The sequence below is a fragment of the Macaca thibetana genome, chromosome 2, assembly GCF_024542745.1.
Source record: "Macaca thibetana thibetana isolate TM-01 chromosome 2, ASM2454274v1, whole genome shotgun sequence".
NCBI classification, from domain to species: Eukaryota; Metazoa; Chordata; class Mammalia; order Primates; family Cercopithecidae; genus Macaca; species Macaca thibetana.
The window spans coordinates 44,519,874-44,546,537 of record NC_065579.1 but is presented as its reverse complement, the minus strand read 5'-3'; the positions used below and the strand labels follow the sequence as shown (position 1 = coordinate 44,546,537).

The 26,664-nt window shown below is 40.1% G+C and overlaps 1 protein-coding gene and 1 pseudogene across 18 annotated transcripts in view; both read left to right on the top strand.

The window, feature by feature from the left end:
* The window catches only part of TFDP2 (transcription factor Dp-2), a 202,415-nt gene that overhangs the window by 104,623 nt on the left and 71,128 nt on the right, over positions 1 to 26,664 (top strand). Inside the window, exon 1 of one of the 17 annotated variants that reach the window (XM_050778120.1) lies at positions 14,748 to 14,887. The exons of 11 other annotated variants lie outside the window; for them this stretch is intronic. In XM_050778120.1, the coding sequence (XP_050634077.1) occupies positions 14,857 to 14,887 (31 nt within the window). In that variant the 5' untranslated portion in view covers positions 14,748 to 14,856. Of the gene's footprint in view, positions 1 to 14,747; positions 14,888 to 14,947; positions 15,349 to 22,322; positions 22,746 to 26,664 lie in introns of those variants that run through there. 5 more of the 17 variants (XM_050778119.1, XM_050778121.1, XM_050778127.1 and 2 more) reach the window with 5 other exon arrangements.
* Positions 394 to 14,611, top strand: LOC126947472 (60S ribosomal protein L19-like; annotated as a pseudogene). The gene has a single exon (XR_007723090.1). The product of XR_007723090.1 is annotated as a 60S ribosomal protein L19-like (transcript).

The following is a 26,664-nucleotide window of genomic DNA, read 5'->3' as shown; positions in this document are numbered from 1 at the left end:
CAAACTTGGATAGATTTCTCAACTTTCAGATAATTGGCAGAAATTTTTTAAGGCATCATGGGGTTTATTAAGAAATTCTTCGGCCGGGCGCGGTGGCTCAAGCCTGTAATCCCAGCACTTTGGGAGGCCGAGACGGGCGGATCACGAGGTCAGGAGATCGAGACCATCCTGGCTAACACGGTGAAACCCCGTCTCTACTACAAAATACAAAAAAACTAGCCGGGCGAGGTGGCGGGTGCCTGTAGTCCCAGCTACTCGGGAGGCTGAGGCAGGAGAATGGCATAAACCTGGGAGACAGAGCTTGCAGTGAGCTGAGATCCGGCCACTGTACTCCAGCCTGGGTGACAGAGCGAGACTCCGTCTCAAAAAAAAAAAAAAAAAAAAAAAAAGAAATTCTTCAAAACACGACCAGGCGTGATGGCTCACACCTGTAATCCCAGCACTTTGGGAGGCTGAGGCGGGCAGATCATGAGGTCAAGAGATCGAGACCAGCCTGGCTAACATGGTGAAACCCTATCTCTACTAAAATTACAAAAATTAGCTGGGCATGGTGGTGCACGCCTGTAGTCCCAGCTACTTGGGAGGCTGAGGCAGGAGAATCACTTGAACCTGGGAGGCAGAGGTTGCAGTGAGCCGAGATTGCGCAACTACACTCCAGACTGGTCACAGAGCATGACTCTGTCTCAAAAAAAAAAAAAAAAAAAAAAAAGCCCTTTTGCTGCTGCGGCGGCAGCCATGAGTATGCTCAGGGTTCAGAAGAGGCTGGCCTCTTCTGTCCTCCGCTGTGGCAGGGAGAAGGTCTGGTTGGACCCCAGTGAGACTAATGAAATCGCCAATGCCAACTCCCGTCAGCAGATCTGGAAGCTGATCAAAGATGGGCTGATCATCGCAAGCCTGTTGACAGTCCATTCCCGGGCTTAATGCCTGAAGAATACCTTGGCCCGCCGGAAGGCAGGCACATGCGCATAGTAAGTGGAAGGGTACAGCCAATGTACATTGAACGTACAAGCGCAAAATGCCAGAGAAGGTCGCATGGATTCTGCGCCGGCTGCTTAGAAGATACTGTGAGTCTAAGAAGATTGATCGCCGTATGTATCACAGCCTGTACCTGAAGGTGAAGGGAAATGTGTTCAAAAACAAGCGGATTCTCATGGAGCATATCCACAAGCTGAAAGCGGACAAGGCCCGCAAGAACCTCCTGGCTGACCAGGCTGAGGCCCGCAGGTCTAAGGCCAAGGAAGCAGGCAAGTGCCCTGAAGAGCGCTTGCAGGCCAAAAAGGAGATCAAGACTTTGTCCAAGGAGGAAGAGACCAAGAAATAAAAGCTCCCCCTTTGTACATACTGGCCTCCGTGATTACATAGACCAGCCATTTAAATAAAACAAGCCTTTATCTGCTTGCAAAAATAAATTAGCTGAGCATGGTGGAAAGTGCTTGTAATCCCCGATACTTGGGAGGCTGAGGCAGGAGGATCCCTTCAACCCAGGAGGGGGAAGTTGCAGTGAGCCAGGATTGCACCACTGCACTCCAGCCTGGGCGATAGAGTGAGACTCAGTCTCAAAAAATAAATAAATAAATAAATAAATAACAAAAATAAGCATCGCCGGGCGTGGTGGCTCACGCCTGTAATCCCAGCACTTTGGGACGCCATGGCGGTTGGATCACCGGAGGTCGGGAGTTCGAGACCAGCCTTACCAACAAGGAGAAACCCCGTCTGTACTAAAAATACAAAAAAATTAGCCAGGCGTGTTGGCCCATGCTTGTAATCCCAGCTACCTGGGAGGCTGAGGCAGGAGAATTACTTGAACCCGGGAGGTGGAGGTTGCAGTGAGCGATCGAGCCATTGCACTCCAGCCTGGGCAACAAAAGCGAAACTCAGTCTAAAAAAATAAATAAGCATCTAGGCAAGAAGTAAAAAGAGACTGCTACAAAAAGCTATACATAAAATTCGCCACAGATTTTCTGCTGCACTAATAAATGGTAGGAAAAAAAAAAAAAAAAACCACTGGTGAGGCGCAGTGACTCACGCCTGTAATCCCAGCACTTTGGGAGGCCGAGGCAGGCGGATCTCGAGGTCAAGAGATCGAGACCATCCTGACCAACATGGTGAAACCCTGTCTCTACTAAAAGTACAAAAATTACCTGGGCGTGGTGGTAAGTGCCAGAGGAGCTGGCAGTCCCAGCTTCTCAGGAGGCTGTGGCAGGAGAATCGCTTGAACCCGGGAGGTGGAGGTTGCAGTGAGCCAAGATCATGCCACTATACTCCAGCCCCCTGGCGACAGCGAGACTTCGTCTAAAAAAAAACAGTATTTACAGTGTTATTAGGAAAAAGAAAATGTCTTACTAGCAAAAGACAAATAATAAGAGATAGTGTTGAGCAGTGAACATAACAGAGTAACAAATATAAGACCACTTTTTAGTAATTAGAATAAAAATGAATACATTAACATGTAAGTTTAAAAGATAAACTCATGAATTGTCAAAAACTATATCTAAGACTCACATTACCTGATTTTTGAGGCCTACGATAAAGCTGCAATAATCAAGATAATGTGTTATTGGCAAAAGAATGGACACATATATCAGTAGAACAGAATAAACAGCCCAAAAATAGACTCACCCAAATATAGTCACCTGATCTCTGAAAATGGAGCAAAGACAGTTTAATGGAGGAAAGGGTTTTTTCCAGCATACGATGCTGGAACAATCGAAGTCCATATGCAAAAAAATGAACCTAGGCATAGACCTTATACTTTTCACAAAAAATTAACTCAAAATGGATCATAGACCTAAATGTAAAATATAAAACTATTAAACTTCTGGAAGAAAAATAGAAGAAAATCTATGTAACCTTGGGTTTGGCAATGACTTTTTAGATACAACACCAAAAGCATGATTCATGAAAGAGAAAACTGATGTTGGTGTTCGTTAAAATTAAAACTTCTTGTATTAGTCCATTTTCATACTGCTATGAAGAAATACCTGACGCTGGATAATTTATAAAGGAAAGAGGTTTAATGGACTTACAGTTCCACATGGCTGGGGAGGCCTCACAATCATGGCAGAAGGCAAAGGAAGAGCAAAGGCACGTCTTACATGATGGCAGGCAAGAGAGTGTGTGCAGAGGAACTGCCTTTTATAAAACCATCAGATCTTGTAAGACTTATTCACTATCATGGGAACAGCATGGGAAAAACCCGCCCTCATAATTCATTATCTCCCACCGGGTCCTTCCCATGACACATGGGGATTAAGGGAACCACAGTTCAAGATGAGATTTTGGTGGGGCCACAGCCAAACAATATAACTTCTACTCTGAGAAAGAAAGATACTGTTAAGAGAATGAAAAGACAGGCCATGGGCTGGAAGAAAGTACTTTCAAGATACATTTCTGTTAAAGGACTTTGTGATGTTAGTCAATTGCAAAGTTTTGAAGCAGTGCACAAGTCAGCTCTCACGACATCAGTTGCAAGTTCAGAGGTTTCCAGAACTACGTTTAGGATTGATAATTCACTAGGAGAACTGAAAGAACTCATTGCAAGCTGTTATACTCACAGTTACGGTTTATTACAGCTGAAGGAGACAGATTAAAATTTGTCAAAAGAAAAGGCACATAGGACGGAGTCCAGGAAAGTATCAAATACAGTTAGAAACCCCACAATACATTTTTAGTGGTTGCTTTAGAGTCTTGATTATCTTTTCTCTTTTTGTTTAAAGGTCTTGCTCTGTCATCCAGGCTGCGGTGTAGTGTTATGATCATGGCTCACCATAGCCTCAAACTCGTGGGCTCAAGTGATTTTCCTCTCTTAGCCTCCCAAGTAGCTGAGGCTACAAGTGTGAGCTAACATACCCAGCTAATTTATTTTTTATTAAAAAAATTTTTAGCCGAGCGTGGTGGCTCACACCTGTAATCCCAACATTTTGGGAGGCCAAGTTGGACGGATCAACTAAGGTCAGGAGTTCAAGACCAGCCTGACCAACATGGAGAAACCCTGTCTCTACTAAAAATGCAAAATTAGCCGGGTGTGATGGTGGTGCCTGCCTGTAATCCCAGCTACTCAGGAGGGTGAGGCAGAAGAATCTCTTGAACCTGGTATGCAAAGGTTGCGGTGAGCTGCGATTGTGCCATTGCACTCCAGCCTGGGCAACAAGAGCAAGACTCCGTCTCAAAAAAAAATTTTTTTTTGTAGAGATAGGGTTTTGCTGTGTTATTCAGGGTGGTCTCAAACTCCTGGCCTCAGGCAGTTCTTCTGCCTAAGCTTCCCAAAGTGCTGGGATTATAGGCATAAGCCACTGAGCCTACCATAGAATATTAGTATCTTTTGAAGTGATTAAAAAGACAAAAGATTTTCTTCCAGTCTAATGATTAGAAAAATGAAAGAACAGTTATTTTAAAGCCCCTCACTGATACTTCCAACATCTAGGTCATAAATGAGTCTGGTTCTGTTGATAGCTTTATCTCTTGGTAAAGTGCATGCCTGTGTGTGTGTATGTGTGTTTTATTTTGTGTATGTCTTGTGATTTTTAGTTTAATGGCAAACATCATGTATACAAAAACAGTAGAGACTGAGGTAGATGGTATTTATGTCTGGATATAAGCATACCTCTCCCATCAGGCCAATTGCCTATGACATTGAGTCAACCTAGTCTGGAGTTGAGGTGGATTTGGATTTTGATGTTGGTATCATTATGTTCAGTGTACTTGGGCTGCTGTTACCTTGTACTTGGAGCCTGGGGTACCAGATAGTTTTTCTTCAGTGTTCCTGTTCCACTGTTGGCTTTCCTCAGTCCCATCATGCCTCTATCACAGAGGGGGAGTCTCTGTTCATATCCTTGCCCCTTCACTAGTGGTTGACTGATGCTGCTTGTTACGCAGTGCTAGGCTTATGGTGGTGTCATAGGTGGTTTTCTATTGTCCTGGGTCAGCCTTAGCTTTAGGCAGTCCCTGTTCATTTGAACCTCAGGGGTGGTATTTTAATCTGCCCTTTCCTGAGCAGTAGAAACCTCTGCTTGGCATCAGAATCCTGGGCCAGTGAGGATTCTCTGCTTCTTGCCCAGAAACAAGATGTTTGCTTCTACCTCTTCCCCAGCAGCAGTAGGGTATGTGAGAGGTGGGAGGATTACTTGAACTCAGGAGGTCGAAGCTGCAGTGAGCCATGATAGTGCCACCACACTCCAGGCTGGGTGACAGAGCAAGACCCTGTCTCAAAACAACAACAACCCAAAAACCTGTCAGGGTCATCAGGAACAAAGCATAGCCAATAGCCAAGAAACTGTCACATAACAGAGAAGACTAAGGAAACCTGATGACTAAATGTAATACAAATAAAAAAATAAATATTGACACTATAAGAAAAAATAGGGCAGCAGAATGGGTAATTCACAGGAGAAGAAATGCAAATGGCTAATAAAAATATGAGTATGAATTCAACTTCACTAGTAATTAAACTGCAAATGTAAATGACAAAAGCTGATTTTTGCCAGTCACATTAGCAAAGGGTTGTTTTCGTTAATACTGGCATTTGGCAAGATTGTAGAGAATATGGGAACTCAGAATGATACAACCTCTCTGGAGGATAATTTGCACAGTACCATATCAAAAGGCTTAAAATTGTACAAATTATTTGACTTAGCCATGTCTCTGCTGTTGATTTATCCTAATAAAGTAAAGGAAGATCTGTGGGAAGATTTAGTCAAAGGGTGCCTATCATGGCATTGTTAATAATAATGAAAAATTGGAAGCAGCATGATAATTAACAGTATATTGTGATATTCTTGTATGGTGGTATTCTGTAGATATTAAAAGTTAAACAATTTGTTAAGTTCAAAAAATTTAACATGTATGGTGTGATCCTCTTTCTCGTAAAAAAAAAATGTAGTATAGGAAGACTCAATACGTGTACACAGAACATTAATTGTAATTTTTGGATGATTGAATTCTAGATTATTTTTGTTTCTTCCTGTGTGCTTTTCTATATTTTGCAGTTTTTTCTGACATGAGCATGTGCAGTATTTTGGACATCATATAAAAAGCTATTTAAAAACAAAATCTTTTTCCTCTATCAGTTAGCAAAGATTCTTAAAATTATTACCTTTGTTGGCAAAGGTATGAGAAATTGGTATCTTTATTTTATATCCACTTCTTATTCTGTCTATTTATTGTTATCTTCTTATCTACAGTATTTCTACTTATTCTTTTTTGTTTTTGAGACGGAGTCTCGCTCTGTCGCCCAGGCTGGAGTGCAGTGGTGCAAGCTTGGCTCACTGCAAGCTCTGCCTCCCGGGTTCACGCCATTCTCCTGTCTCAGCCTCCCAAGTAGCTGGGACTACAGGCGCCTGCCACTGCACTTGGCTAATTTTTTGTATTTTTAGTAGAGATGGGGTTTCACCGTGTTAGCCAGGATGGTCTCAATCTCCTGACCTCATGATCTGCCTGCCTCGGCCTCCCAAAGTGCTGGGATTACAGGCGTGAGCCACTGCACCTGGCCCTTTTACTTCTTCTTTGTGTCTACTTGTGTTGGGGACGAAAATCAGCAAAAGCACTCTTGGGAAGCAAATTGGTAATAAATATCAAACCCCTTAAGATAATTTATATTCTTCCACTCAGTAGAAAGGCTTTTGGGAGATTTGTCATTAGAAAAGAATCAGAGATGTGGGTGGAGACATGTTTATTACATGATGATGTATAACTGCAAAATATGAAGACTGTAAATATCCATTTAAAAGGGAAATAAAGCATGACACAACTGTATAGTGGAATATTATGCATTCATGATAATATTCACAGAATATTTATTGATGTCTGATAATCTTGCTCCTTAATCTTTTGCTCAGAATGGCATCCATGATTCTGTTTCTTTCCCCCATGTTTTTTACTGTAGTCCTAGATAAGAAAATAAGAACTGAATTCCCTCTTTTATTTTGTATAAACAACCACAACTAGTAAATTACTTTTCCCCCTGCAAAACCATTTCCTTATGTGTATTTGTCTTCCTCAGTTTCAGTGTATTTGCTTTACTTTAATTATGGATATTATGTGAACCTTTGCACAGTTCTGTTTTTCTGCCTGATCTTCTCCCTGCTTTTACCATGGCTGAGACCTCTACACCTTCTAAGTTGCAACTTAAATAGTACTCAGAGAGGTCTTCTTGGACCACCTTATCTATAATAAAAGAGCATAAAATGTATTAATAATATCCCTTTCCATCTTTGTAATGCCCACTAGTTTTTTTTCATTGCCGTTAACACAGTTGATGATGTTTTTGTATTTATTTGCTTGTTTATAATGTGTCCTCCATTAGACTGTAACTTCCTGAGGCTAGGAATTATATCTTCACAAGTATATTTTTAGGTCCTCTCCTAATGTCTGGCACATGTAAACAGTCAGCAAATATGTGTAGATTGAATGAACAAACTAAATTTTGCAGTTTTGATGGTAGCTTATTGAGAATTTATCATGTAACTTAGTTAAAAGTTTTTATACAAAAGTTATTCTTAAAACACATATTTATTTTAGCTATATTGGTTTTGATATTTAATGTATTTTGTGTAGGAATATAGAGGAAGAAGTTAGGTTACACTCGAGGCCATAGAGAGTCTTATAATGAGTTGAAACTACCATTGGATGCTGAGGAGTGTGTAGAATTTGAAGAGACAAAAAAGAGGGGAAAAGACATTTTGAACAAGACTGCCCCATGAGTTTTTTAAGACAGGATAGCAGGAATATCTTTAGCATGTTTGGGAAAACATTACAGAGAATTGTAGGTGACTATTGGAGCTAGTTGCTGGTAATTATAAATGGAATGTTACTAGTTACAAAATTTCATCTAGGTGTAATCATAAAGAGCCTGGAAAGAAAGCCAAGGTAGTGGGGATATCTTTTGTATTCAGGGGAGTTCTTTTAACAGATGGGAAGCTACTGAAGGTATTTGATCAAGTGAAGGTCGCTTTTCATTTATTTATTTGTTTAATAGCTATTTATTGAGTGCATGTTGTCTACTACGTGGTCTTCTAGATGAGGAGGGTACAGAGATGGAATAGGAGGGCTGGAGAGCCAAAAACTGGCTGTGGAGGAACTCACAGACTACAGGAAGTGAGAGACATGCAAATTACAAAGGGCTGTGATAAATGTTATAATAAATGCACATCATCAATACTGTGGGAACTCAAAATAGGACCAGGTCTATTCAGGTAATTGTGAATATCTTAACCAAGGAGGTGACATTTTCTATGGGTTTTGGAGGATAAGCACCAATTTACCAGGTGAAGAAAATTCTGACCTTAGCAGTAAGGTCATAGACCGTTCAGGGAATGGTAAATAAGTCATGCAGCTGGAATCATGGAAGATGAGCCTAGAAAAACAGTTATCCTAAAACAGTTATCCATTAAAGACCTTGTATTATCTATTTAATAAGGAACCATCAAAAGTTTTTATATAGAGGACTGAAGTGATCTTTATTTTTTTCCCATCCAGAATAGTTTATTTGGCACAAATGGGCTAGTATATGCCGTGGAGAACAATATTAGGCTTTAGTAAGCTTTTTGATTAAAATCTCATTGAATTCATATCTGTAATTAATACCAATAGTAACCAAGTATATGGACTTTGAGAAGTCAAGAACTTGATTAGTATATTAGTCCATTTTCACACTGCTGATAAATACATTCCCTAGACCTGGCAATTTACAAAAGAAAGAGGTTTAATTGGACTTACAGTTCCATGTGGCTGAAGCCTCACAATTATGCAGGAAGGCAAGGCATAACAAGTCATGTCTTATGTGTATGGCAGCAGGCAAAGAGACGAGTGCTTGTGCAGGAAAACTCCCCCTTACAGTAACCAGCAGATCTCGTGAGACTTACTGTCACAAGAACAGCACCGGAAAGACCTGCCCCCATGATTCAATTACCTCCCACCAGGTCCCTCCCACAAGACATGGGAATTCAAGATGAGATTTGAGTGGGGACACACCCAAACCATATCAATTAGAATCTCAGTGTTACCACTTGCTAGCATTTATGCAAGTTATTTGATGTTAGTAAGCCTCCATTTTCTCATCTCTCTCAGTGAGGCTTATGAGTGATTTGTGGGCTCTTTTGACCAAGGAAATGTAATGAGGTTGCTGTTAGATGGGGGAGAGAGTCAAATGAGACTCTTCATTAGACATACTATTGTCTCAGTGTACTCTGAGTACTGAGTGAAGATAGACCTTGAGACAGCCATAAAAAGATAGAAATTTAATCCATAAAGGCAATTAGTTCAAAGTAGGTTTTTGTATGGCATACTTAAAGATTTGGAGACAGGAACTAATGAAAGTTTTTAAACAGCAATCCATATGTTCCACTTTTCCCAGACAGCTTCTAATTATTTATAGTGTGCCCCTTTCACTCCTAATGGTGATTCAGTCAGTCACCTGAAACAGCAGTACAGCAAAAGAGATGGCTGTGGTTGAGCCATTTAGAATACAAGTAATAAGAAAAAAATAAAGGAACCACTTCACAAGTGTCGGGGTGGAAACAGAGAAGGAATAGTCTTTATAAAAGCCAAGAGAAGGCTGGGCATGGTGGCTTATGCCTGTAATCCCAGCACTTTGGGAGGCCGAGGTGGGCTGATCACAAGGTCAGGGGATCGAGACCATCATGGTTAACACGGCAAAACCCCGTCACTAATAAAGGTACAAAAATTAGCCAGGCATGGTCGTGGGTGCCTGTAGTCCCAGCAGCTGCTCGGGAGGCTGATACAGGAGAATGGTGTGAACCTGGGAGGCGGAGCTTGCAGTGAGCCGAGATCACACCACTGCACTCCAGCCTGGGTGACAGAGCGAGACTCCGTCTCAAAAAAAAAAAAAAAATCCAAGAGAAGACAGTTGTAATAGTATTAAGAAGATGGGATTTGTAAGATCAGCAAGGCCAGAATACAGCAAGCCTGTGGAGCATAAGCACACATTATTAGATTTTTCAAGGCAGAGCTCATTTAGAGCTACTTTAGACAACACAGTTCATTTGAGCAGTTGGATGGAAGCCAAATTGGGTTTTTGTTTTTTTGTTTTATTTTTTGAGGATAAGGACTATGCCTTGTTTGTTTTTGTATCTCTAGTGCCTAACACAGTGGTTATGTCAGAGGTACTTGGTGCATTTTTGAAGATTTAATAATTAATTAATAGTTGGTACAAAAGCTGAGATAGTGGCTATAGATACCACACTAAAAAATTTTGGTGGTTAAAGAGAGATGGGAAGTAGGATGTTTTTAGTTTGGTTAGCAGTTAGAAGGGAACAATCTCTGCATTTGAAATGTTAAGATGAACTCAGTGGAAAGAGAAATATTAAAGTTTCTGAAAAAGGAAGTAAGTTTGAAAGCTAAAGCCCTTGCTGCCTACAAAAGACCCTTTTGCAAAGTGGACCCTCCTGGTTCAGTTATCTCACCCTTTGGGATTCTGTGAGCCTGTTGAGCCAACTAATTCCTTTCACGTTAAACTAGTTTGAGTTCGATTTCCGTCCCTTATAACTAAACAAATACTTGAATTTGGATGAAGTATTCTGACTCTAATGCTCATGCTTTCTCCACTATACCATATTTCTTCTCTAAGGCTAAAGGTATTATCTCCAAAATTTTGTCCCTTCCTAACTTGTGAGGTCTTTAGTGAACTATTTCTGTCCTCTCTAGAATCTTTGCTTTCTTTCTCTCCTATAGGTCCCTCTCCACATAGCTTGTGTAGGCCTCCCTTATCTTTGTGAAGCCTTCAACTTAATTCTGTGGGCCCCACTAATCTGTGATAAAGCATGCATAGGGGTTTTGGTAGAAGATAAGGTTAACACAGGTAAATTGGGGCTGGGGCTATATTGAGAAAAATTTGGATTACTAATTTAAGTGGTTTGCCATTGATTTCTAGATCAGAGATGTTTAATAGAACTTTCTTCAGTGATGGAAATGTTCTGTATCTACAGTGTTCAATACGGTAGCTGTTAGCCACATGCAGCTCCATAGAGCACTTGACATGTGGCTAGCATGACTGATAAATCAAATTTTAAATTTAATTTTATTTATCTATTTTTATAAGACAGAGTCTCGCTCAGTTACCCAGGCTGGAGTGCAGCGGTGTTATCTTGACTCACTGCAACCTCCGCCTCCTGGGTTCAAGTGATTCTTCTGCCTCAGCCTCCCAAGTAGCTGGGACTACAGGGGCCATGCCCAGCTAATTTTTTAAATTTTAGTAGAGGTGGGGTTTCACCATGTTGGCCAGGCCAGTCTTGAACTTCCGACCTCAGGTGATCTACCCGCTTCAGCCTCCCAAAGTGCTGGGATTACAAGCATGAGCCACCGTGCCTGGCCAATTTTATTTAATTTTAATCACTTTAAATTTAAATGGCCACATGTGGCTAAGGCTACCATTTTGGATGGTATAACTGTAGACATCAGAAGTTATATTTCTCATTTTGTTTTGTTTTTAAACTAGGAGAATGATATATGTTAGAAAAAAAAATTGGAAACAATGTGGGCATTTGGGTTGTGAGGATGAGGGAAGAAGAAAATCACTTTCTGTTCTTGATATTAATGCCTTTAACAAGGGTGAGGAACCTAGGAGGATGAGTGGGTTTTGGGAAGGTAGACAGGAAGTTCAATACTGCAAAGGCTGAGTTGAGATTATGGGATATATAAACAGAGATGTCCAATAGGCATCTAAATAAGAATTTACAGCAGAACAGAAAAAGCCAGAGCTGGGAGTATAAATTTCTGTAGTCATCTATGTAGAGGTGATAAAGCTATGGAAAATAGGTAACATCCTCTAGAGTGGGAGTGTAGATCTTGAAGAAAAGAGCATCGAGCACAGAACTCAGAAAAATGTGCATATTGAAAAAGTAGAGCTAAGGATGGTGGCTCACACCTGTAATCCCAGCACTGTGGAGGGAGGCACGAGGATCACTTGAGCCCAGGAGTTCAGCCTGGGCAACATAGCGAAACCCTGTCTCTACAAAAAATACAAAAATTAGCCAGGCATGGTGGTGCACACCTGTGGTCCCAGCTACTTGGGAGGCTGAAGTGGGAGGGATCACCTGAGCCCAGGAGATTGAGGCTATAGTGAGCTGTGCTCACACCACAGCACATCACCTCCAGCCTGGGTGACAGAACAAAACGCTCTCTCTCTGAAAAAAAAAAAGAGAGAGAAAGAAAAGAAAAAGTGGAAAGAGGAAGAGCAGCAGGCAAACATGAAATATGAAATATTTACTATGCAATGTTTTTAAGAAATTGACACCTAACCATGCAAGTGACAGCAGAAAGTTTTTACTTTAGGTGTAGTGCTTGTCAGGAAGATTCGATATTTTACTTGAAAATATAAATATAGATGTAACATAGCTAATTTCTACTACTTCGTTATACAGATCTGATAGATAGTTTTTATTTGGCCAATGCCTGCTAGATATACCTATCATTACACTATCACAGTGTCATTTCTGCCTATAGAATCATACATGTGTCTGTTAAATGGGCTTAATATTTGGGCAGATTGCCAATAAATGTCGCAAACTCCAAATAAATCAGTTTATAAACCTAGGAGAATGTCTAGCTACCTTTGGTGTCTTCCAGATAATCAATAGTTGTAATTAATGATGCTTAAATGGATTTTCTATATAAGTTTAAGGAGAAATTGTTTGACACGACCTATATAATCTGCATTTTTATCATCTGAGTGGGAAGTCTTATTACGTTCCCCACACTGTGTCATACACTTGCAGAAGAACATAAAAGGTAGTGATTATGCTACCTGCCGAGAAAGGCATCAGAACAGATTGAAGGGTGTAGTATGAGTAAATAATTTGAGACCGGAGAAAAGGCTCTAGAAAGGAAGGCAAGCATGGAGAGGGAAACTTGGAGGGATAGGTTGAAGTTCCGATCTGTGGAGTAGACAGTAGGTAATAGGTTGCCTAGCTCAGTGCCTGATACATAATAGGTGCTCAGTATTTATTGAAGGAAGGAATGGGAAAAGGAGAATTCGTCCTGCAAGAATAGTAGCATCCTACTTTGGTCCCACCTTATTTTATTTGTCACTTGACCTCAGTTATCACATCTTTCTGACCTTGGATTGCTGTTAGGTTTATTGTTAAAACATACACTAGATACTTTATATTTTAACTTGTAATTATTGTCTAGCTCTGGACGATGGGAGGGCAGGGGGATGCTCTTCTATTTGGAGATATGGGAAATATACTTGAGTACTTGAATGTTTAATTTCCTTTTGTTTTAAGACTATAACAGAGTAAATGTGACCATATCTAGCCCCTGAATATTCTGGTCTTGGGTGATGTAGGTGAGCACTTCCAGCTGATCTGACAAGTTAGAGGTGTACACTTATTTTCTCTGTAAGAAGCATCATCTGGTAAGATGATCAAGAATGGTGTAAAGCAGGATGGGGAGTTTAAAATTGTTTCCAAATGTGGAAATATAAATGAATATAAACATGTAAGATTTTAATACACCAAACTGATCAGATTCTGTGTAATTTCCAAGTTTCTTTTTTCTTTCAAAACTTCTCTGAAATCTGACTGTCCACAAAAAGTTTATAGAATTTTATCTAATTTATTTACTCAGATATTGCACTGACCTCACATCCTATAGTGAAAACAGATTTTATTATAAAATCTGGAAAGATAGAGGGCCATATAGGTTGTATTTTCAGTTTTGTTTATACTAATGTGTGTTTACAACCCAATTTAATTTACACCCTGTATTGTATTATTGTTGTCATATCTCTGTATGTGTGTAAGTATAATATGTGTTGGCAAAGGAAAATTTTGAGTCAGAAAAAGCTCTCTGATCTATTTGATTCAGTATATATTTGAGTATCTAACAGACGCTGTTTTAGACACTGGTGATACAACACTGAACAGAGCACCAAATACTTTGCGGCATCTCCTGGAGCTGTTGTCAAGACATACTTTCCAAGGGGAATATTTCAGAATAGGTGATAACTAATCAACGAAGGAAAAGTACCTTAGTCATCTAGGAGAGTTATACTTAGAGTGAACTGAAATAAACTAAGCTCACTAAAGACAGGGATTTTTTGTTTAGCTTTTGTCTGTTGCATTCACTACTGTATCTCCAGGGCCCAAAATAGTGCTCGGCTCATAGTAAGTATTCAGCAAATATATGTTGTTGATTGAAGTGTTTGTTTTGAATTTGTGTAATCAAAGACATGTACCTTGGTAAATCATCTTTACATCTTGGTAGTTGAAAATTTTATCTCAATTGCTTTGTTTTTAATGTTACCTTGCTTTTTGTTTCTACTTGTGCCATACATCAGGATGCTGGAAAAGCTTATTAATATTGACAGTCATATGGTTATCTGATATAGAAAAGAATAGATTTGGAAAGGAACTTAAGAGGTCATCTTTTGTTCAGCTTCCTGCCTAGGAAAACTAAGTAAGATGATTAGGTATGTATATTTAATTAGTCATTTAAAAAAAAACCAGGACAACATAATTGGGTTCCCTCTTGAGAAAATGGAGAAAGGTACTTAACCCTAGCTATAAAGGGACTAACCTGGAAATTTTAGAACTTCTGTGTGGGAAAGTGAAAAAAAAAAAAAAAAAAAAAAAGCACAACTAAGCTGCTCTTTGTTGATATCAGAAATGGGCCTGTCATTCATTTTGGCATTGAAGCATAGCCTCCTATCTCAGGGGGCAGGACTGGGACATTTTTTTTCCTCCCACAAGAGCTGGACAGTAAGTTCAGAAAGCCCCAACCAGTGTTTCAAGAGTTTCTCCTCCTTTTTCCCCCCTGAAACTCGTGGTGCTTTTGCTCTGCTTTCAAGATGCATTAAGTCTCCTGCTTTGTGACTGCTCAGGAGCCAGCAGATACTCTGATATGTATAATTCAAATTATGCAGGTTTCACGAGTAAGTTTAATCTTATTTTTTAAGTTAGTTAAAATGCAAGTGATATTTAGAAAAATGTTAACTTGTAGTTATTTCACCGCTTTTACTTTAAGCATTTTTATCACTTCTCAGCCTTTTGGCTAAAATCAAGTGTGTACTTTAAGCATTTTTTAAAAATAAAAATATCCTTTTAATTTAATAAGAAAGCAGGGTTCTACATAGAAAAGCCACTTCATCTAAGACCTGCACTTTCAATTTCTTTTGAGATGTCTTTGTTGTAGACAGTATTCATGTCTTTTGAAAGCCAGTTAACTAAACAGTTTTCTTGAGCATCTTTTTAGTTTTACTGAAAAGTATTTTAAATTGAGCTTTTCTGAGCTCGATTGCTTACGTCTGACACAGTCTCAAGTTTCCACTGAATGGTAACAAAGACTGTAGAGTGTTGTTGGTACTGCAGTGAGAGGCATGCTTCCTTAGACCAGGTAAGAGAGATCAGTTTGTTTCTTACTGCTGGGTGAGTTTTTACAGCGCTTATTTTATATTCTTTAAACAGCAGCAATATTAAATTGGTAAATAGCCAGGAGCACGCTGATTTCAAGACGTCCTTGCTTGTTGCAGACAGAAAAACTACAGGGTTATGTATGGGGGTTGGGGCAGGCGGGGGGGGGGGGGGGAGGGGAAGAGTTAGTTTATTACTCACTTATATAAATTAATTAAAATGTGAAAATAATTCTGGAGCTCAGTTTTCTTAATTCAGGAACTAAAGCAGCAGTTGAGGAAATCAGTAATTTTAAAGGTCCTTCATGACTATTACTTGTGAAAGCAATTCAAAGGATAGTTTTTACTTTCATTTTTTTCCCCCAGTAGTTAATAAAATAAGCTTTGCCTTTAACTAAACATTTTTTCCACTTATGAAAACTTTTAAATTGCCAACAGCAAAATATACTTCCCAAGGATCCTTGGAAATCAACCTGACACTTGAAAAATATTTCAGCTTTTATAGCTGTTTCATTCCTTTTTTTCCCTAGTACATTTTTCTTAAAAGTATTTGTGCTTTGAAAATGTCAGCTGTATTCTAATGAAGCTTAGGCATTGTTTGCTCATAAAGGGGCCGGTGCATTCCACTGCTTTATGGTTTATTATGAGGCACAGTGTGAGAGTGTGGGTGGCACCATTTGGTGTCTGCCTCTTGGGGTAGTGACTGCCATTATGTTAGCCTTGGACTGGCAAAGAAAATATAGCATACAAGATGCTATCTGAATCTAGATAGTGAAGAAAGTCTTACCCCTAAACAATTCTTAATCAGCCCGGAATATGTGACAACTTGATTGAATTGATCAGTTCAATTATACCCTTGAAGTTTGCGTTTTAGTTACAACATATATTCTGTTAGACGCATGTCTTATTTTTTGATGTATAATAGCATTTAGTCATTCTTTGAAGTTCAGTAAGGAAGTGAATGTTTCTAAACTATGATGTTTTTAATAGATACAGTAAAATTTTAAATAATGCATTTACTTAAAGTTTTAAGGAACTTAGTGTGGGTGGGGAGCAGGAGTGGGAGAGGGAGAGGGAGAGAGGAGGTCAGGCAGAGAGCCTTTCTTCTTTCAGTTAGGAAAGCCCTGGTGAAGAAAAAAAGCAACAGATGTTTCTTCTGTTACAATTGAGGTTGTTTCATTCAAAACTCAAAGTGGTTGGAATGGGGAGAGGAGGTCATAAATCTGACTTAATCAGTGAATAAATAAAATTTAGTCATTTAAAATTTATTATTTTATATTCAGGAATTGAAAGTCATAGAGTAACAAAATGAATAACATACCCTTTAAAGAGGCATTTTAAAAAAACTTTAAATATTGCCTGTATAATTAATGAAAATGTGAGAAAATTAATTTTAGTGAATTTCACTTAAGGAAAAATTCATAATTAAATCATTAGACTTTTTTTTTAAGCCTAAGCCATCTAAAATATAGAGGAAACAGTTGCAAAAGTTTATCACTAGACAATAGGTACAAAATCTCAAAATGAAAATAAAATGTGAAACATCAGTTACATATGTTGATAGATCATTTCATCTTCTGTGAGAAGCATGAAGCTTATTCCTAAGACCTTTGAATAAGAAATATGGGAGTAATATTTTGGGTTTAATTGAAATGATATGTTGCAGTTTGCCTCAAAAAAGAAAGATAATAAGCTTGGATTGGTTGCTAATCGAAAGAGGAGAATGTTTATCTGCTGGAAACAGTAGGAATGAGGAGTGTGGAAGCATTGTGCGTATAATGAAAGCAGTCAAAATTTTGAAAAACAGTTTTTGAATTTTTGGAATTCATAATGAGGAAGGTGAAAACCTTTCCTTTTACGAGTAACACAAAGAAGTCCCATGCTGTTGTATAATGTGCATTTATACACATTACAACTTTATTCATTTCTTAAGTTTGCGCTTGAAAAATCAGTGCTGAACACCAGCTGTTTCACATATGAGGCACTTATTGAATATTTGCCATACCCTACACTGGAAAATTAATAATTTATAGTAGCCAATAAATTTTTTGAGCTATAGTTTAAAATTTGCATACGGATTAATTATTGTACGGTTTTCTAAATAATTGGCCTAAGGAGAGAGAAGACTGGAAAATATATCAACATTCAAAGAGATTATTAAAAATTCCTCTTGCTCTTAGCTAAGATCTGTGGACTTATCTGAAGGTTTTTTTTAAATTTTTTTGAGACGGAGAGTGCAGTGGCGCCATCTCCGCTCACTGCAAGCTCCGCCTCCCGTGTTCACGCCATTCTCCTGCCTCAGCCTCCCGAGTAGCAGGGACTAAGGGACTACAGGCGTCCGCCATCTTGCCCGGCTAATTTTTTGTATTTTCAGTTGAGACGGGGTTTCATCATGTTAGCCAGGATGGTCTCCATCTCCTGACCTCGTGATCCGCCCGCCTCGGCCTCCCAAAGTGCTGGGATTACAGGCGTGAGCTACCGCGCCCGGCCAGAAGATTTTCTTTTCTTCAAATAATGATAACCACATTTACAGATTTTTAAGTTTGTTCTTTTCTTTTTTTGAAACGGAGTTTTGCTCTTGTTGCCCAGGCTGGAGTACAGTGGTGCGATCTCCGCTCACTGCAACCTCTGCCTCCCGGGTTCAAGCGATTCTCCTTCCTCGGCCTCCCGAGTAGCTGGGATTACAGGCATGCACCACCATGCCCGGCCTTTTAAGTTTATTGAATCATTATTTCAATTAAGATTCAGATTCTAAAATTTCTCTGTGTACATTTCGCTTAAGGAATAGCAACATGTAGTGGTTGAGTTTTTTCTCTCTAAAATAAGTAAAACAATTTACATGGACTTTAAAATGGATTTACAAACTATAGATTTGCCTAAATAACTTTTTTTTTTTACAATTCTGATAAAAGAATAGAAATTTTGATGAAATAGACAGCCTTAAAAAAAAGTCACTCCACATGTTAATACGTAACTGTGATAGCATCATAGATTGTGATTATAAAAAATGTGTGTCACTTACAATTATAAATGTAGACATGACAATAAGTTACTTAACAAGGAAAACAATATCAACAGCAGCAACAAGGAAATAGTTTGGACTCCTAGTCCTTCAAATTGAGAAATGAAGAACAAAATCAATTGAATGATTTTAAGATGAATTCCCACTGCCTCTGTATGTGTAAATTATCTTGGAATTATTGAATGTGTGTTCAAATTATGGTTGAGAAGAGCACATTCGTTTTAGCATATATAGAGTATAGAACATAGAGAGTATAATTTTCTATTGTATTGTAGACTTATACTCTATATATGAGAAACCAAATCATTCAAGTTTGTTACCTGGAAATTGGTGGGGAGTGTCTGAAGGAAAAAACAAACAAAAATTTTTCTAATTCATCTGCCATCTAGAGGTAATTCCTTATTTGTCTTTAATAAAGACTTCCACTCATAATCAATTTAAAGTTGTTTTTTTTTTTTTTTTTTTTTTTTTTTTTTTTAAGACAGAGTCTCACTGTTGTCACCAGGGCTGGAGTGCAGTGGTGCAATCTCAGCTCGCTGCAACCTCTGCTTCCTGGGTTCGAGCAATTCTCCTGCCTCAGCCTCCCGAGTAACTGGGATTACAGGGCCCGCTACCATGCCTGGCTAATTTTTGTATTTTTAGTAGAGACTTGGTTTCACCATGTTGGCCAGGCTGGTCTCGAACTCCTGACATCAGGTGATCCGCCTGCATGTGCCTCCCAAAGTGCTGGGATTACAGGCATGAGCAATCGCACCCGGCCTTAAATTAAATCTTTAAAATATATACTGAAAGACTTCAGCAGTGAAGTACCTGTGGTTCTTGCTTTTTGTATGAACTCTTTAGCACAAAACTGAGGTCTTAGAGGAACCTGAGCCTTACCTGTTTATTGTAACCCGATTCAGAATACCCAGAGAATCAATGATTTAGCCTTTTTTTTCTGCCTTACACATACATGTGCAACTAGAAGTAACAGCCACTTTGAAATTTCTCATCTCTGGAGTGGAGTAAGAGGGGAGATGTGCCTGATGCCTATATTTCTCTGAAGAGAAAACGTTTTACATTGTTTAGGAGCAGGTAGAACAGTATGAGTACGGTGCTTTGAGTGTATTATGAATTAACTACGTTTTGTGAACTGATCCAGGAACCTGTCGTGTAATTATATTGTTTCTTTCTACCAAGTTTCAAGAAACCAATTTTCAAATGAATGTTTACATGATAACTCTAAAGCTGGAGGCTATTAACCAGGGACTTTGGTTTTCCACTTTGCTCACTGGTGGTGAAAATTTGGCAACTCTTGGCAATTTCTCTGACAGAAAAATGAACAGACCACTAAGTGAGCATTTTCTATGTGCCAGGTAGACACAGTAGAACTTATTTATAAAAGTTTTGAAAAATCTTTTAATGGGCTAGGCATGGTGGCACATGCCTGTAATCCCAGCACTTGGAGAGGCCGAGGTAGGTAGATCACTTTAACTCAGGAGTTCAAGAACAGCCTGGGCACATGACAAAATCCTGTCTCTACAAAAAATACAAAAATTAACTGGGCATGGTGGCACACACCTGTGGTCCCAGCTACTCGGGAGGATGAGATGGGAGGAAACCTTGAGCCCAGGTCAAGGCTGCAGTGAGTGGAGATCATGCCACTGCACTCCAGCCTAGGCAACAGAGTGAGACCTTGTCTCAAAAAAAATTTAAAAATCTTTAATGGATAAATTTTTAATACAAAGAGATTTTGTTGTCATTGATGTCTAACTTTTAAGATTTCTTAGGCCGGGCGCGGTGGCTCAAGCCTGTAATCCCAGCACTTTGGGAGGCCGAGACAGGCGGATCACGAGGTCAGGAGATCGAGACCATCCTGGCGCGATCTCCTGGCGAACGCGGTGAAATCCCGTCTCTACTAAAAAAAATACAAAAAACTAGCCGGGCGAGGTAGCGGGCGCCTGTAGTCCCAGCTACTCTGGAGGCTGAGGCAGGAGAATGGCGTGAATCCGGGAGGCGGAGCTTGCAGTGAGCCGAGATCACTGCGCTCCAGCCTGGGCGACAGAGCCAAAAAAAAAAAAGATTTCTTGCATTTCATAATGTGATTTAAATGTAACTTCAGTAATAGCCGTGAAGTAGAATATATTGTTGAAATTATAATATCAATAAGTTACTGCAGTTTTGAATGAGCTACTTAGTGCATGGTATTATAAAACAACGATCCCCTTTTTTATTTGCTAAGGAGAAGAACTGCTTTGAAACTCTTAATTCATGGGTGGTGCTTGGGCCCTTTGAATTTGTATCCTAAAGTTTTACATTTATTTTAAGAAACCCCCAGCCGGGCGTGGTGGTTCACGCCTGTAATCCCAGCACTTTGGGAGGCTGAGGCAGGTGGATCACTTGAGGTCAGGAGTTCGAGACCAGCCTGAACAACATGGCGAAACCTCATCTCTACCAAAAATACAAAAAAAAAAAAGAAAGCCAAGTGTGGCGGCACATGCCCGTAATCCCAGCTACTCAGGAGGCTGAGGCAGGAGAATCGCTTGAACCCGGGAGGCGGAGGTTGCAGTGAGCTGAGATCACACCACTGCACTTCAGCCTAGGTGACAGAGCAAGACTCCATCTATAATAAATAAAAAAACTTATTTTAAAAACCCAACCTTTTTTTCTGTCTTTTTTTGGGGGGAGGGGGAGGGCGGGGATGGAATCTCGCTTTGTCGCCAGACTAGAGTGCAGTGGTGCGATCTTGGCTCATTGCAACCTTCACCCCCCAGGTTCAAGCGATTCTCCCGCCTCAGCCTCCCAAGTAGCTGGGACTACAGGCGCATGCTACCATGCCCGGCTGATTTTTGTATTTTTACTAGAGACGGGGTTTCACCATGTTGGCCAGGCTAATCTCAAACTCCTGACCTCATAATCCGCCTGCCTTGGCCTCCCAAAGTGCTGGGATTACAGGCGTGAGCCACCCATGCCCGGCCCAGGAACCCAGCTTTTTAATTAAAAGTCTGTCTGCAGTCATGGTCACCTCTTATAAATATTAGAAAAATTCTCACTTAACTGTAAATTTAAAAGGATTTATCTGTTACCCCTGTCTGGCTACCCTCTCAGAGGGACTGTGAGCTTCTTCATGAGAATAATTTCCACTTAAGTACTCTTGGATATTTGAGTACTCATAAATTCTGATCCTTGTGGTTGCACTCAGCTGCCTTGATCAACTCGAGCCATTCAGTGGCTGTTGGTATGAGATAAGATGTGCTGCTTTCTGCGCTTTCTCTTTTACTAGGCCTGTAAACAATGTCTGTGCCATCTGGTGGGTGTATTGGCTGTCGTGATGGCGCTAACAGTAGTGATTGAAAATGGGCTAAACAGTGATAAAATATAACACTTAAGAACAAGAAACGGACGAAATAAGGGTCACTCAGACCCCTCTCTTTTTAAAATGAGAATAGAGATAAGTTCAGTGTACTAGAGTCCACTTGCATTTCATTATTTCCTTAATTTGAACAAAGAGTCTTACCAGACCATAAGAGTCATCTGAGGCACTTGTTAAAAATACAAATTCTCCACCTAGTTTTTGAATCTTTATGTGTCCCGTGGAGCTCAGGAGTGAATCTTGTGATCACTCATATTTGGGAAGAACTGCCGGGAAGGATTGGGAGGATCAAGTTGTTTGAGGACATATGGTAGACTTCCTCAATTATTAATCAGAAGATACATTTCAAAACTAGGAAATTTTAGTTGAGCAGGTGGAAGAAAAATGAGAAATTGAACAATTGAAAAGTTTCCTTGACTGAAAATGCTAACAGAAAAAAGATTTCAAATGTACATGTTTTAACTAAAGATAAAGAAACCAGTGAAAAACCAGCAGTATTGGCCGGGCGCGGTGGCTCACGGCTGTAATCCCAGCACTTTGGGAGGCCGAGGCGGGCGGATCACGAGGTCAGGAGATCGAGACCATCCTGACTAACACGGTGAAACCCCGTCTCCACTAAAAATGCAAAAAATTAGCCGGGCGTGGCGGCGGGCGCCTGTAGTCCCAGCTACTCAGGAGGCTGAGGCAGGAGAATGGCGTAAACCCGGGAGGCGGAGCTTGCAGTGAGCCGAGATCGCGCCACTGCACTCCAGCCTGGGCGACTGAGCAGGACTCTGTCCCCCAAAAAAAAAGAAAAACCAGCAGTATCAAACCTATAGATGAGACAAATGTTTTTGGGTAAACACTTGAAAAATTATTGAAGGAGAAGGGCCCTGCAAGTGACCCTAATGATTTCTAAGATCTTTTAGGTTTGATGAACTAAATGAAACCAATATTCCAGATACCAGAGCTTGAATTGAGGAGTTTGCTTAAGCAATGAAGAGAGAGTGTTTAAATCTTGACATGTGGTAAGATGGAAAAAAAAAATTTTTTTTCTCCTTTTAAATTTAAGAATTTAGGGCTTTTATGGTTCTAGATATAAGAAAAGGAAGGAGCTAACTGTTTGGGTGAGGGGGAAGGGACAAGATGGAGGAAGGTGAACAAGATGGAGCAGTCCCCGTTGTTTCCGGGTTCTTCTTCACAGATTTTCCCGCGCCCGGGAAAAGAACCAAATCAACTGAGCATGTGCAGAGTGACGTCAAGCCGGGGACACCGAAATTCAAGAAGCCACTCCTACACACACGCCCCAAACTCCTCCCCCTCCAGCTCCCAGGCATGAAAGTCCGCTGCCGGTAAGCGCGGGGGTGACTTCTTCGCCCCCGCATTCGTGGACCGGAGAACATCACCCGAGAGCGCTGGGCGACTTCCCTGGCCCCCCACACCTGAGGACCAGAGAACCTCGCCGGAGAGTGTGTGCATATTTGCAATAAAAGACTGCCACTTTCTTATGTACTTTGGCCTCATGTTTAATTATTTAGGTCTCCTAAATTAAATTAAATTAAACAAAACACTAGCTAATTGTTTTTAAAAGTGCCCCCTAAGTGAAAATGTTCAACAAAGCCAAGAGAACAGGTTTGATCTTCTAGGGAAAGTATGTAGGAAAGACTGATATAAAAGATTTTTTGGGGCCGGGCGCGGTGGCTCACGCCTGTAATCCCAGCACTTTGGGAGGCCAAGGCGGGCAGATCACGAGGTCAGGAGATCGAAACCATCCTGGCTAACACGATGAAACCCCCATCTCTACTAAAAATACAAAAAATTGGCTGGGCGTGGTGGCGGGCGCCTGTAGTCCCAGCTACTCAGGGGGCCGAGGCAGTAGAATGGCGTGAACCCGGGAGGCGGAGCTTGCAGTGAGCTGAGATAACACCACAGCACTCCAGCCTGGGCGACAGAGCGAGACTCCATCTCAAAAAAAAAAAATTATTCATTTAGAAATACGACCATAGAGAGCTATAAATACACTTCTTATGATGGTCATTTCAAGGATCCTTTGGAAAGATTCTGGTTCGGTGATCCATTTGGGTGAATCCCGAAAGTTTTCTGTGTTCTGACAGCTGCAGAAACTTTCAGGCTTTTCCTTCCGTGTATGTGATATGTAGGAATGTGCGTGTCAGATCTTGTGTCCTTATCTTTGCACAATGGGATACCTGATCTCCTTTTAGAACCAAATAGAGAGAGGAAGGTTCCAGAGGACACTTTAACTATTATACTTTGGAGATATTACGAACTTTTTTGTCTTCTCTTTGTCACCCATCCCAATTATAGTCATGTTGAGGTCATTCAGTTAAAAAGTTTTGTAATGGTAATTACCTTTGGATTTAATCTTAGTAACTTTGGCGAACATGGTTCAGTACAAATGCATCAAAATAAAACATAACAGTGGTGTAATATGCATGTGCAGATAGGTAATACTAGTTAGTAAATAAAGTGAAAACTTTTTTTTTTTTTGGAGACAGGGTCTTGCTTTGTCACCTAGATGGGAGTGCAGTGGCATGAACATAGCTCACTGCAGCCTTGACTTCCTGGGCTCAGGAGATCCTCTTGCCTCAGCCTCCCATGTAGCTGGGACTATAAGTGTGTGCCACTATACCTGGGTAATTTTATTATTTTTTTGTAGAGATGAGGCCTTACTGTGTTGCCCAGGCTGGTCTTGAATTCCTGGACTCAAGCAATCCTCCTGCCTCAGCCTCCCAAAGTGCTGGGACTATAGGCATGAGCCATCACACCTGGTCTGAAAACTGTTTTTGTTTTTTGGGTTTTTTTAAAAGAAAAAGGCATATGAGTATATTTAAACATAAAAATGAAGGAAGTCAGAGTAACTGCAAAGTTTGTCTTTGTTTTTATTTCATTTACGTAGATGTTGACCTACAGAGCCTGAGTTATTTTCTTCTTTCTTTCTTCCCCCCCACCCCACCCCCACCCCTCCGAGATGGAGTCGTGCTCTGTCGCCCAGGCTGGAGTGCAGTGGCACCATCTTGGCTCACCGCAACCTCCACCTCCCCCTCCCGATTTCAAGCAATTCTCCTACCTCAGCCACCTGAGCAGCTGGGATTACAGGCGCACACCACCACTGCTGGCTAATTTTTTGTATTTTTAGTAGAGACGGGGTTTCACCATGTTGGCCAGGCTGGTCTCGAACTCCTGACCTCGTGATCCGTCCACCTTGGCCTCCCAAAGTGCTGGGATTACAGACATGAGCCACCGTCCCTGGCCCAAGAGTTATTTTTGAAATACAGGTGCTAGAGATCCCCTGAGTCATCCATATCCTTTCTCCCTACTCTACTTTGTTTTCAGTTACATATATTGCTTTCTAGATGGCTGGCTAAAATTAGAAATACAGTCTTAAGGTTGTGAAATCATTTCTCTTTGCAAAACAAATTGCCCATTCTAGAATTGACCTGTGACTTGACCTCTTCAGTACTGTATTTGAAGCTAATTGATAGTCTTTTACAGTAGTTATTAACAAATAGTTAAAAGGTAGTACAGAAAGGAAGGGAATGCTCTGACACTACGTTCTTTTTCGAACTCAGCATATTCTTTTGTGAAACTGTTAATCATGAATGAAACAAAACCATGGGGAACTGGCATATGAAGAGGCAGATCAGTGGAGCAGAATAGAAAATCAATAAATTGATCCAAATAAGTAAACTTAAGGTTTCATTTCATATCAGCATGGAGGAGAGTGAGTGGATTATTCATTAAAAGTGGCTAACTGGGGCGGGGGGGGGGGTACTTTGGATCTGTCACTTCTTATATCAGATAGATTCCAGGTGGATCAAGGATTTATAATTTAAAATGAAGGCTTTAAAATTGTATAAGAAAACGGGGTGGGGGGTGTTTAATATAATCTTAGTATACATTCTAACTGCTGATAATTAATTTGTAAGAACAGCATATCCAACTGGAAATACAAAACTTGTACGATAAGTAAAACACAGCATGTTGAAAGTGCATGTATAAAGTGCACTTCCAGGGAGCAAAGGTAAATTTAGGAAAACCCTGGAAATTAGCCTCACTTCCTTCATTTTTATATTTAAACACACACAGGCCTTTTTAAGTTTGACACAAAAGTCATTTAAAAATTACAAAATTGACTACATTCTTAAAAATGTGCAAAGAATAATATATGAAAGCAAACACTGTTCCATTGGGGGAAATATTTGCAGCAAGTATAATAGGATAAATGTATTCCTTCAATATTTAAAGACATTCTACCAAAAAAAGGAACATTTACATAACTTTTAAACAAAAGATGCTCATCTATACTCATAACAATATATTAAAAACAAAATAAGACCAAAATGAGTTACTATACTTAATTTTAAATGTAAAAGTTGTCAAAGAAAATAAAATTTAAAAACACGTTGCCTGGGCGTGGTGGCTGACACCTATAGTCCCACTTTGGGAGGCTGAGGTTGGAGGATTGCTTGAGCCCAGGAGTTCGAGAATAGCCTGGGCAACATGGTGAGACCCTGTCTCTACAAAAAAATTTAAAAATTAGCTGGACGTGGTGGCATACTCAGGAGGCTGAGCAGGGAGGATGGCTTGAACCCTGGAGTTTGAGGCTGTAGTGAGCTTTGATTGTTCCACTACACTCTAGTCTGGGTGACAGAAGGAAACCCCATCTCTAAAAAAATAATAAAAAACTAGATTAATGAGGATATATGTAAATGGACACTTCTTGCATTTCTAAAGGGAGAAATACATAGTTGATACAAGTAATGTGGGTAAAGAAATATGTATAGTCATTGCAGTAGTATATGTAATACTAAAAGCTTTTCCATTACTCAGGAGCTCAATAAATAGACTGCTAGAGCCATAAAAGAGAATACCATGTAGCTAATAAACATTGAGGCTGGGCATGGTGGCTTATGCCTGTAATCCTGG